Source organism: Triturus cristatus, chromosome 11 (assembly GCF_964204655.1).
Source record: "Triturus cristatus chromosome 11, aTriCri1.1, whole genome shotgun sequence".
Lineage (NCBI taxonomy): Eukaryota > Metazoa > Chordata > Amphibia > Caudata > Salamandridae > Triturus > Triturus cristatus.
Window position 1 is genome coordinate 145,255,353 of NC_140594.1, and position 12,970 is coordinate 145,268,322.

The window sequence follows — 12,970 nt, forward strand, 5'->3', positions numbered from 1 at the left end:
ATAATCATGTAGGTGGAGGGCAACCACGGTCACCTGAATCCAGCCACTTGCTATGTTCTTTTAGACCACAGGCTGATAGGTGCAGCAATTAAATAATTACAGAAGAGCAGAGTCTAGCTATTAAAAGGCTGCAGAAGGTGACTTTTGTGAATCACACATAGACCTCTGCAGTCAGTATAATAAATTACTGAACTAGCTCATGAGAATTCTTACTGAAATTGAGCCAGGTAGGTTCTCCCTGTGGATCAAGTATTTTTCTCCAAAACAAGTTTTATATTGCCATCAAACTCTACATCATACCCAGAGTCAAAATAGAGTAAATAAAAGTCTCCCAGAGATACTGCATGCTTATACTAGAAATTCATCCCCCTTTCGAGCAAAGACAATTACATATTCACACATTTGATGAGATAATTACTCTTTATTCAAGTTAAACAGTGTGACTTGTAAGACCACCTTTTTCCAGGTCAATGGCGGCACTGTTTCCAGTTCTGGACTTGTGTGTGATATCCTAATGCATTCAGGGTGTTGTAGTTTTATTTTGCATCCACGGAAATAAATAAACCTAACACACCTTAAAACCCATGATTTGTAGGTAAAATGTTAGTTCAGAACAGGAGTGAGGTGGTCAACCTAAGCCTGGCACCATGTTAAGTGGGTCTGGTGGCTCAGTAGACTAATGCATACACTGTTGGGACCTGTATTTGACCTCATGGTCACAGGTTCAAATCCTGGCAGTCAACTCAGCCTCTCATCCTTCTGAGGTCGATAAAATGAGTACCATTGAGTTGGGTAACAGTAAACATCTGTCATTCAGCAGCAAGATACCCTTCTGGATTAATGTGCATTTTACAAATACACATGTTTGAGTAAATAAAAAGGTTACTTACCTTCAGTAACAATCTACCTGGTAGATATTTGTATCTACCTGCAGATTACTCACCTATGAATATTCCAGGTGCAGACTGGATCTGGGAAAACATTTTCAATAGCTCTCTGGTGCCAACAGGTGGCACTGACTTTGTTGCGCCATCAGGCATGGAGTCGTGAGGTCATAAAGCCTCCAGACCGGCATCCCAATTGCAGTTTTGTTTTTATCGTGACTTTCAAGTGTTGCAGTGCATAGCTAGTGTGGCACCAGATTAAAAGTGGGAACGCTATGAGAGTTTTTCTCCTGATGGATATATCTACCTGCAGATTACTAAACAGATTCCCAAGAAATAACTTGGAGGAGAGAGTTGAGAAAAGCTGTGCTTTTATATTAAAAAAATCTTGAAGTACAGAAGAGGCAAAGTGCCTGTCTTTTCTTACTTCAGAATCCAAACAGTAATGTTTGGTGAAAGTTTGGAAAAAAGACAAGGTAGCAGCTTTGTATTCATCTGCTATGGGTACTCCTCCAGTAACAGCTGTTTTGGAGCACATGGTTTGCTGGATCGAGCTGTCATTCCTAGGGTAGATCTTTTTTAGCTAAGGCATAATAGATCTTGCTACAAAGAATGATCCGTCTGGAAATCGTGCATTTGTAGATTGCTTTACTTTTTATGGAAGCTGCGCACCCAAAGAATAGTTATTCATCTATTCTTAAGTCTATAGTATGGTTGGACTCGTGCCTCTCGGCCTTCATATGGGGGACTGGACGACGACGAGTGGCCCTGGCCACGTTAAAGAGGCCTTCGACAGAGGGAGGGTTGGCAGCCCCGGAGTTTGAGGCATATTACCTGGCAGGGCAGCTGCAGAGATTCACGCAATGGATAGCAGGAAGGATGACACCAGATAGGGGGGTGCCCCCTTTCAGCCCGGAGAGGGATGAATTACTCTGCACCCTAATGAGAACCGCAAAGCCACAGCACATACACACCAATGAGCATAGAGTGATTCAATGGTGCTGGAGCAGATGCCTCCAGAGGACCCAGACGAGACACTCGTACTCACCGGAACTGCCACTAATAGTGGTAAGGGCGTTACCACACAGGGGACAATGGAGAGGACTAGATGACTGTGAACAGGCAGGGGCAACGAAAGTAGGGGACCTGTATAGAGACAGAGAACTGCTCCTATTCAAGGAACTCAGTACTGACTAGGGCATCCCACAGTGTCAGTTTCTGCTTCAAAGGGCAGTCATGGGATGGTGCGGCGACATTGGAAGATGGGCACCCTTGAGCCACCACAACTCGCCACATGCAAGTACATTGGTATAGCTGGAGGCATCATAAAGGCAGTCTCATGTCTATATAGAGCGGCAGCGAGAGACTCTGCTAAGCCACTGGAGGGGTTGAGAAACCACTGGGTGGAAGACCTAGGACGGCCCCTTGAGGACAAGGACTGGGAAAAATATTGTAAAGGGCGACAAAGGTGTCCAGAAACGCAAGGTTTGGGCTGATTAGGTTTTACATACTGCATCGAACATACATTACTCCGGAACAAATAAATGGTTACTTTCATAAGGATGATGCAGAATGTCCGAGGTGTAGGGAAGTGTGAGCGAATTTCATCCACATGATGTGGAGTTGCCGGGCCCCGGCACACTACTGCCATGAGGTGACGACAGAAACGGCCCGAATATCTGACAGGGTAGTGCCATGCACACCAGCACATTGCCTGCTCAACCTGTTCCCGCACACAGCCAAGACCAAAGTTACTGCCAAGTTTCAGGACCTGGCCTTTATTTTAGCCAAGCGGTAAATTACCAGTAAGTGGAAAGCACCGAATGGCCCTAGCATCACCAGATGGAAGTGGGAGCTGGAGAAGAGGGCGGGCTGCGAGAGCAGAGTCTTAATCAGGAATGCGAGACGGGGCCTAGGCAAAATAGATAGGGCCCAGGCGTGGGATGAATAGCTGAATCAGAAGATACATGCAATAAACAGATGAGTACTCAGAGATAAAGGAAAATGCAGTATAATGCAAATTGAAAGCACTGTACTGTACCAAGTTATGAATCTATGACTATGCAAGTAATCAAATGAAATATATATATATTTTTTTTAAAGTCTATAATACGGTTGATATACTAGTTGACCTCTCTTCTAGAGTTTAATCTGTGTAGCCTTCCTTCTTCTTTAGAATAATGCATAGGTGGATAAAAGGTTGGTAGTGTGATGGATTTCCCTAGATGGAATGGAGGCACCACCTAAGGAATAATTGCAGCCTTAGTTCACAGCAATAACTTGGCTGAGAAGAAGCATGTGAAGGGGGGTGAACAGAAAGGGCTTGAAGCTCACTAACCTGTCCAGCCGAAGTAATGGCAACTAAGAAAACAGTCTTACGGGTTAGTAGTCTCGATTTATAACTGTGCTATGGTTTAAGTAGAGCCCTGTGAGAAAGGCCAGAATTATGTTAACATCCCATTGTGGCATAAAGATGGATATTGGCAGATACTTGTTTGTTAAAACTTTCAGGAATCATAAAATCACCAGAGATTTGAACAAGGAGGGTTGTTCTCCTAGACAAAGAAACACTGACAGGGCTGAAAGATAATTTTTCATTGTAGCTACTGCACAGCCTTGTGGAGCTATAAACAGTGCAATTTGTAGTATGTTGGACAAGAATGCTTTCAGAGGATCTCTTACTAAATCAGCACACCAGGAAACAAATCTCATTAATGTCTCTGAGTAGGTAGATTTTGCAAAACAGAAACATAGTGAATTTACAGTGTCAACTGAAAAACATCCTCCAACGCTCCCTGCAATGAATACTGGAGAGCACAGAACATCAGGCAATGACCGTTCCTCTGAGTTGCAATAGGTCCACCTGAGGTATGTCACAAAGAATGAAGAGATCTTGGACTTTATCCGGGTGAAGATGCCTCTTGTGGTCAGCAAGATGATGCTAACTGGCGCTGTCGGCTCTGGTGTTCAAGCTTGCTTGGATGAAGGCAGATGGATCCGCTCCCGGCACCGGATGGATGGGTACTGACAATGACTGAGGAGGAAGAGGTGATGGTGGCGGAGGACTTGACTGAGTCAGATTTGGGACCAGCTGGGATGGTGCCACAGAACTTTACACCAACTCTGGCTCTGAGGCTGGTGGAGCTGGAAGAGATTTACATGTGGTTTTTTCACTCAACGGTGAGAAGAATTGTTCCATTCTTCTTCCTATGATGTTGTTGCTTCTCTTTTGAGCACTTGGTGGAGGGTGACGATCTTGAGGGGGATTTTGATCTTTTTCATGACCTTGACTGTGACCTTTTTCGACGCAGACTCCAAAACCTTTCTTCGGAATAAGCCAAAATGAGTTTGGCTCAGCATTTCCTTGATGGCATTAGGGTGCATCCGTCAACAGAGGTCACACAAGAATTGTCATTGTGCGGGTCTTTGATGGACATGCAACCATCAAAATGTTGACAGGGCTTACATTTGATCTTTTTGGAGGGGGTATGACCCTACTGCACCAATGTGTATGAAATCTGAATTGTGAGATATCTCACACAAGAGAGGAACTCCAGATTACATCAATGGATGCAGAAAAAAAGGAAATGGACTCCCGTTGGGACACCAGACTCGAGGCTTTATTAATCTGATTAGGTCATCAGGACTCCACCTTTGACATCACAATGGAGCCAACACCATCTGTGGTACCAGAGAGCTGTTGAAAAGGTTTTTCAGGATCCAGTCTGTGCCTGGAATATTCAAAGATGAAGAATCTGCAGGTAGAGGTATCTACCGAATATCTAAACACTTAAAACCACTTACATATTTTCTACACTAGAACTGAAGGACAAGTTACTTTCCTTAGGTAACGCATTATCTGGTAGAAACTCTATCTAGCTGCAGGTGACTTACCTTTGAATTTCCCAAGCTGTAGGCTGGATCTGGATTTCTCAGATCTCAGACTGGATCCGGAAACTTTTGCTGAGCAATACCCCTTGCACTCCGTCGGGTGGCTCCATTCGGCTCCACTGGAAGTCGTCAGCATCTGCAGCATTGGTTATGATGTCGCAGTGCCTATCCAGACGCCACCCAGGTGCGCAGACGTCAGTACTTTTAATTTTTTCCATGCTAAAAGCACAGAGCCATGAAGTAACTGACGTAGTCATGTGCATAACTAGGGCCCTGAAAGAGGAAGTAACCCTAGCCCTACAATATCAGTCCGCAAAGTGGGGAGGCATGGGTGGGGCTGTAAGGAATGCCCGTCCCTGCGGGCCGGACTAGCCAAGCAGCAGTGTTATGCCAATGTGTTCAAAGATGCCCCTGAACCCTCTTCACTATTTTCCTTCCCCCAGGTGCATTAGCTCACTACTACCAGTTGTCTTTCCTCTACCCCTCTGTCTACTACCCCTTCCTTTACACCCACCTCATCTTCCCTATGTTTTTCCCCACCCCCACTGCACCGCAAGGCTTCTGCCAGGATCCTCGGCTTGACAGCAACCCCCTGGACCCTGCCTTTCAGCTCAGCAGCCCTCATCTTTTCATGGGCTGAGTCTGGGGTGGGGCTGAGTGCACATTCCTCCACGATGCTCCGAACTGTAACCCCCCCTAACTTTGAAACGATCCCCAGACCCCGTGGGACCTTCCAGCCGGGGATATTAAAAATGTTCTTTCACCAGGCTTGTGCATGGGATGCTCAGGGCAGCTGCCAGGCCAGGTCAGAGTGCCACCTCCAGGGGGAGCAGGGAAGGGCTAGGCACTCAGCACTGGGGTCTCTGTGGGTTGGGTGCTTTCACCCAGGCCTGTCAAACTCAGCTCACGGAATGGGCAACCTTGGGCAGGAACACTAATGAAAACACACCTCCCTCTGAAGCACGCACTCTGCGCAGCTCAGCAGTTCTCAGCACCTGGGCCTGGACCTTTGGTGGTTCTAATGGGGTCCATTAACAGAGATGGGGCTTAGCGGGTTAATGCGCCTATTGCAGAAATGTGTGTGTATATGAGATGCAAAAGCGCTAGTTTGACTCAGAGCAGGGCCACCGCAAACTTCTTAGGTACGATATGGGGTGCTGGTTATTTACAGAGCTGTGGAAGATGGGGCCATGTCTATCACTTTTAACATCTCATGGTGGGCTGTGAGTGTCCTTCTACTGGGTATATAGTGTGAGGGCCATTGGTTCCGGAGCTGTTCTCACAGGTACAGTGTGTGCAGACTTACATGCCCCTGACACATAGGTCTATAACCAGAGTTAGCTGCTCTCTAGCCAGTGCAATCCATCACAGAACAATTCATTGATCTATTCTAAGCTGTCCAATATCACTCACCACTAAGCATGGTATAACACAACTATATACAATGTCAGCAGGCCAAGGATACAAAACAACCATATACAGTGTCAACAGGCTGCATAGGCTATGGTCAAAGATATACTAAACAATAAATGACAACCATATTTGAACAGTATTTGTATATCATACAAACGACAGTCACACACTATACAAAGGCATGGAATAAGGGTATTTAAACAGCACAAACCTAGCAACAAAACAGAATGCTGGACAGTGCTTTCATACTGATGTTACTTATAGTTTTATCGTTCTTGCTTATGAGAAGCAAGGCTGGCAGTAACTGCACCTCTTTTACTGCCAGCCTTGCTTCTCGTAAGCAAGGACTGTAAGTACAAAGTGCGTGTTTAGGCTCTGTTCGCAGGTTGTCAAAACACATAAATAAAAGGCATTGTCATTTACAATGCCAATAGCTCAAAATCTCCTAAAAATGCTTGTTATATTAGGTAACAGTTTCTTGATTGCAAATAAAAGAGTCTGAAATATTTTATAAAAGTAAATCATATTTTTGGTAAAATGCAATCTGTTCCTTCAGTGTAAGACTCACAAATGTCAAACAAAATACTAATCTGTAAAGTAAGTGTAAATAGGCAAGATAAGGAAATATTTTCAGACCATACCTGTGTAAGCGTAAGGTAAATTCGATCTGTAAGTGGAGTAATGACTAGTCGTCCATTCAAGCCCATGTATTCATAACCATAGCCAAAGGTGCCAGTGCACTGTCGTACGTTCAATTCATCTGGATCCCGATCCCAGTAAAAACGAAGCTGGCTTTCCCATTCAAACTCCTGGGCATCCATAATGCTAAGGAAAGAGATCCACAGTTAGCAATGTAACATCCGCAGTTAACAATGTAACAGAAAAATTCATCTTTCAAGCATTTTTGTAAGTTTACCTGTCTCTCACAAATATATCAACGATATCCCTTGCATGAACATCAATGATAAGAACTGTGTTGTACTTCTTGCGGTCATTCTTGCTTAAAGGAGTTGTGATACGGGTCACTAGTTCATCAATTTGTTGATGCATTTTCTTAGCATAATTCTTCAAGGCTAGTTTTTCTCCTTTCTTCACTTTTCGAAAGACATCCTCAACCTCCCACGTCCACCACACCTGATTACCAGCTAGAACGACCATCCCTTGGTAATCCAGCATCCAGTCAACTCTAAGAAAAATGAGTCAAAATTAAAGTGACAATTTAAATAATTATCAATCAATTATTTTTTAATCAAACTTTAAACATAAAAACAAATTGCTACAATTCCAGTTGTTGGCCACCATGGGTCGGATTCACAAAAAACTCACAATTTTACCACAGCTGGTTTCCATGTGCTTTTGAAATAAATGTTCAACTTTTGGTCAATAAACAAGCATTTTCATAGTAATATCTGGCTAGCTTAATGGTTGAAAACATTTGTGAATTCCCACTTCTGATTACAAAAAAAGCATTTCAAGATATGTAATATATACAATGTACATTTACAAATGCAAAATGCCTTTCATATGTATAACTAGACTTTGAAACTTTTTTTCTCCAAGAGGAAAATATTTTATACCATGAAGAAACTCTTTCCCTGCATCCTAGCTCACTTTCATTGCAACCCTTAAAATGGACCCCCCTTTACAAGAGTAACTCTCTAACCATTTGCATGGTGAGAAAAGTCTATGAATTTTTTTATGTATATTTAGGGGTATATTTATAGGTATTCCAAAACTTTACATAGAATTATCTATGTAAAACCAGTTTTTGTAAATTGCAAATGTGGGTGTAAACTCATAAAGGGCCATTTGTACATATAAGTTAAAAATCATTTATTGGCACTACTAAAATATGATTTAGATTGATCTCCTTAAGATGGATGCAACTGGTAATTCAAGGTTCTGATAGATATTATATTCTAATTTCATAAATTTTGATATAACGTATTTATTATTGAGGTGACAATTGAAAATGTCAAGTTATGGCTCTCTTAATATGGCTGTACATAAGCTACCCAAAAAAACACTTACCAAGAGTTTTAAATAAGGAAAGTTCCTACTCACTTAATTTTACAGCAGCTTATAATGCATTTTTATTATCTGCAGTGAGGTTTAAGATCACATTAAAAGTACTTTGTACTGTAGCTGGTTTCATGCGATGGTGTTTGTCCAGTGGCATCAAGGTTTAAAAATAAAAGGGCGGAGATGATCCAAAGGGTCACAGCACCAGTACCAAAAGCACCAGTATCAGAAGCAATTTAAGATACCTGAACTGAAGCACTTTTCATAGAACTTTGGCGCTATTGTGGTCAATTTAATTAATCTGACTTCCAAACATGAACATTGTATATATCTTTTTGTAAAATCTTGACCACATACTTCCTAATTTTTTATTACCATTCACACTGCTCTCATCACCCTTGTGTCAGTGCGCCGTTCATCCTAACTAAACACGCCCAGTGTTCACCTTATGTGCTTTTGGTCATTGTATATTTAACTGTACTGTAGTGCCGCTATAACTACTTACAAATAATACTTTCCTTTCGCTCCAGCTGCATTGTTGTAGTCTCCCTTTTGTTCTCCATCCCCGTTGTGATTTGTATCACTGTTTTTATTGTTCCCCTCTTTTTCAGTGTTTTGCAGTTGAGACATTATTATTAAGAAATTTGTTAAGCGCGCGGCTACCCCCAACATTGTTGTATGTTAAAAACTTTACCCGGTCTCACCTGGGTTAATGGGTCCCACTCCTGTGTTTGTTTCTTTCTTTAATAGATCAGATTGGGCATGATGTCTGGGTCTGAGGACATAACACTTAGGGCCTAATTATGATGTCGGATCGGTAGGTTTACATTCTGACCGCTGAATTATAATGTCAACGGTCGGAGTGTACACTGGCTGGGAAAACCAACTTGGTTCCGATGGGCTCAAGGAGCCTGTCGGCCAGTCAGAAGCCGCTCATAATCCCTTAAAGACAGCGTTTCCCCTGTCAGGCTTATGATGCCGGTTTCCGGCAGCCTTCCCATGTCTGCCTTTCCGACATGGAAAGGCTATCAGAGAGTGACAGAAGGGGCCTTTAGCCAGGCCCCCTTCTCCCCTGGCCTTACGGTTGAGGCTCTAGGGTGCACCTATGGTGCCCCCTTCACATCCCTGCACCGGCAGGGATGTGCAAAAACTTCCATTTTACAATGGGAGCTTGTGCTGCATGCGCTTTCGGCCCGCCACACAAGCTCCCATTGTAAAATGGAAATTTACGACCGCACCACGTGCGGTCACATCCTAATTCATTATGCAGACCCGCCGACCTATAGTCGGGCGGTTACCTCATCGAAACGGTGTCGGGCACACGCCTAACATCATAATGAGGGTCTAAATAAGGATTCCTTATTGCAACTTATATGGGTGTACTGTAAAACAAATAAAATTCAAACTTATCTCATTTCAGTGAAAATAAGACCGAACCCGCACGATTCTGGATTAGACAGTATTCACAATAGAGCCCTGCCATGCAAAATACAGCACCACTTTGTTCCCCAAAGGCTCCTGTGCCAGATCATGGTTGCACATGGGATCTGACCCTGAGACAGCTTTCTGCCCTCCTTGGGAGATGTGTAAACGACTTCAAGAAAAGGACACAATAGAAGTCTGCATAGGAGAGAGGTGTTACCCCTCCCTGGCAGGAAGCAGTTTCCCAGAGGCATGTAGCCCCCTTGGTAGCGACACCTACGGATTGGGCTAGGGAGCTTTACATGCCAAAAGAGGAGTTCTGCATCTAGAGAGTGGGCAGAATGAAACCTTCTGAGATAGCTAGATGCCCCACTTCAGAGGAGTAGTCATCAGGAGGGAAGGAACAAGATAGCCCATTGGCTAATGACTGTGACCTCCCTGGAGGGCAGTTCTGGGCATACAATGGGCATCCCAGGCACCCAGACTTGTTGGATTGGAGAAGAGGACTGAAGAAGGACTGCCCTGCTTCAAAAGAAGAGAGGCTGCACCATCGTGGACTGCATCTGCTGTACCTGGTGGCTAGCAAAGGAAGATCATCTGTGCCTGTTGAGTCCTGCTCATGGAGAAGTCAACTTTTGTCCCTGCCGAAGCAAGAGACTCCAAGGGTCAGTTGGCTGACGTCCTGTTCGTAGCACAGGGCCAGAACAGCTGAAACAGCATGCTGGAGCAAGTTGGTATCTTAGATTCTTGAATTGCCACTGCTTTCTGCCATGACACCATGGGACCAAGCCCCGATACTAAAAAGTAGCCCTCGAGTCTGCTGCACCCAGGAGAGTTGTCGGAGTGTAGCTAGGACACCAAGAAGGGAAATTACAGCTAAAAGCAGAAAAACGCTGAAATCGCTGTACCGGGTGACAGGCAACCCAGTGACAACGGGACTTCTGCCAAGCACAAGAGGACTTCGAGGGACATCAACCACAGGGGCAAGGATCGCCTCACCATGCGAAGGGATCAAGGAGTAGTACCAGGAAGACCTCCGTTGATACAACAGCATCTTAAGCATCCTTGAGCATCTTCAGCATCTTGTATCGTTTGCATGGGGACCACTCCACAGAAGTCAAGGGCAAGGAGTCACTGACGCTGGTACTAAACTGAAGACTGCTTTTCTTGGAGAGGCAACTGTTTCTGTGGACCTTGCTGACCCCCCTGACTGGCTTCCTGTTAGAGTTGTTCACCTAAAATAACTCTAAGTAACCGCATTGATATTTACCAAAGATTTTCTTGAAAAGGTGTGCGTCAAATTTTTTGAATTTGCTAATGCTTGTTCGCGGTTAAGTAAAAAGTGTTGCTTTATTATACTTTGTAAATTCTGCATTTCCAGAACCCTCTGGTGGATCTTTCTAATTTTGCTGTAAAAAATTATATAAAAACCTAAACTATTTTTATAAATTTGTGTCGGATTGCTTGAGTGTCCTGTGTATTTCTTCTTCAATTGAGTTGGTGCAGTTTAAAGGCTCCACTCTTGTTTCGTTTTGCACACCTGACTGCTGAGCTACCCAGGGTTGAGCTAAGGGTTCAACAAACAAAATCTGAATGGTCCTAGGTGGTTGGTAGTGTATTTCAAGGTGAGGTCATACAACCACACTATATAATACACCCCATTTCATCACACCGGGCTACTATTTTCATAGCTGCCTTACCACCAGCAACCCTGGGCTGCATTTATCAAGTTGTGCTTTCACAGCTGCCACTGATTTGTCCATCTTGTGAAGTTTCTTAATAATGATATCCAGGGCCCCATCATCTCTTTCTGTCTTTTAGCGAAATCACTAATAAAAGACTCCCCTACAGCGTCTTCCTTCAGCAATTTCTTTATTTCTCAATTGAAACAAAAATAGTGTTTTCTACTTTACTGCAACTTACAGCCATCTTACACTTGCAAATTGCTCCGATGTCATTCTGTGGCGCTGGGGCCTCTTTTGGGCCCATAGGTTGTACTGCTGTATCAGGGCTGCTCTCCTCTCTTTGTTTGCTCACTGAAGGCTATTATCACGCACAGATGCCTGGAAAATACGTTGTTGCCAGTTCATCAAAGTTCACCAGAGACTGTGGAGGGTGCTGCCCTGTCCACAGTAGCCTCGTAGAGCTGACACTCATGGGAGGCAACATCACAATCACACCAGCAGCACCATTCTGAAATGCACAGCTTCATTCTTGCGCCTGCCATCTTGCTTTCACCTAGAGCTGGGAAGGAGCTTTTCCACCACCACTTTCACAGCTGCTACACCAGGTATCCTGGTGAATCTAATTCCTCTTATGTGTGTCCTGTATCTGAAACTGGTAGCCAAGGTGAGTCAACTACTCGGGGCAAAAAAAGTGATCCACTAAACAAACCCAGCCTTCAGAGCTGTAAGGGAGGGCATCAACAGTAATCACCACCATTCAGCCCCATCCCACCATACCATTTCAGAGGAAGACTGGGGTTTGATATGGCTGGAAAATGACAATCCAGTCCATAGGTCAAAAATCCAAAGTAACAAATTGAAAGAAAGCAGGAGAAAACATGCAAAGGAGGTATAGTATCTCACATTAAACACTCTGTGAGCAGAGCTATATCTTACTGCAACTCTTCTGGGCTGCTCGTCTTTATTCTTGGGCTGCATGCTACACCCATACAACCTCCAATGCGTCTACCATCTCTATCTTTGAAGATCCAGCTTCAAATAGTGGTCAGTCAGAAGGATTGCCTAGATCACATTTGAGTTGATGGTAGCTGATGGCTCTCCTAAGCCTCTACTAAACAGGTTATGTAAATAGAAAAAACTAGACAGCTCTTTTCTCATGAACAAAGGACCTGAAGACATCTTATAGAGTGGAAAGAATGTTTATATTATTTCAAAGTAATGTAACTTGATAAACATAATTATAATGCAGTTGTTTCTTCTACACTAATTTGTTACATGTTTTTATTCAATTGAACTGCGGGCACTTTTTATATGTACCTTCACCCTGGATTTCAGGGCTTCTGACATGCATGTTGATCAAACCTGTGTGAAAACCTGGCTACATTGACATGGTTCACTCACAATATCGAGACAACAAATATCGACTCACAGAAGTATCAAAACTTTAATATCATTAACAAAAATATCAAGATCCTATACTTAATTTAAAAAGTCACTAATATTGTGCACAAAAAATATCTACGTCACAAATATCTAATCTAACATATATTGAAAATAAAAATATCTGAAACAAAAATATCTTGACTTATAACTAACCATAGACAACATCAAAAATATTGAATTCAACAATATCGGCTACATAAATATAGTTAA

At 43.3% G+C, this 12,970-nt stretch overlaps 1 protein-coding gene across 1 annotated transcript in view; it reads right to left on the reverse strand.

Moving 5' to 3' along the window:
- Positions 1-12,970, reverse strand: part of DNAH10 (dynein axonemal heavy chain 10) — a 1,995,301-nt gene that overhangs the window by 1,055,144 nt on the left and 927,187 nt on the right. Inside the window, exons 31-32 of the mRNA XM_085636177.1 lie at positions 7,105-7,374; positions 6,830-7,013 (exon numbers count right to left, since the gene is read on the reverse strand). Coding sequence (XP_085492303.1) covers positions 6,830-7,013; positions 7,105-7,374 — 454 coding nt within the window. The remainder of the gene's footprint in view (positions 1-6,829; positions 7,014-7,104; positions 7,375-12,970) is intronic.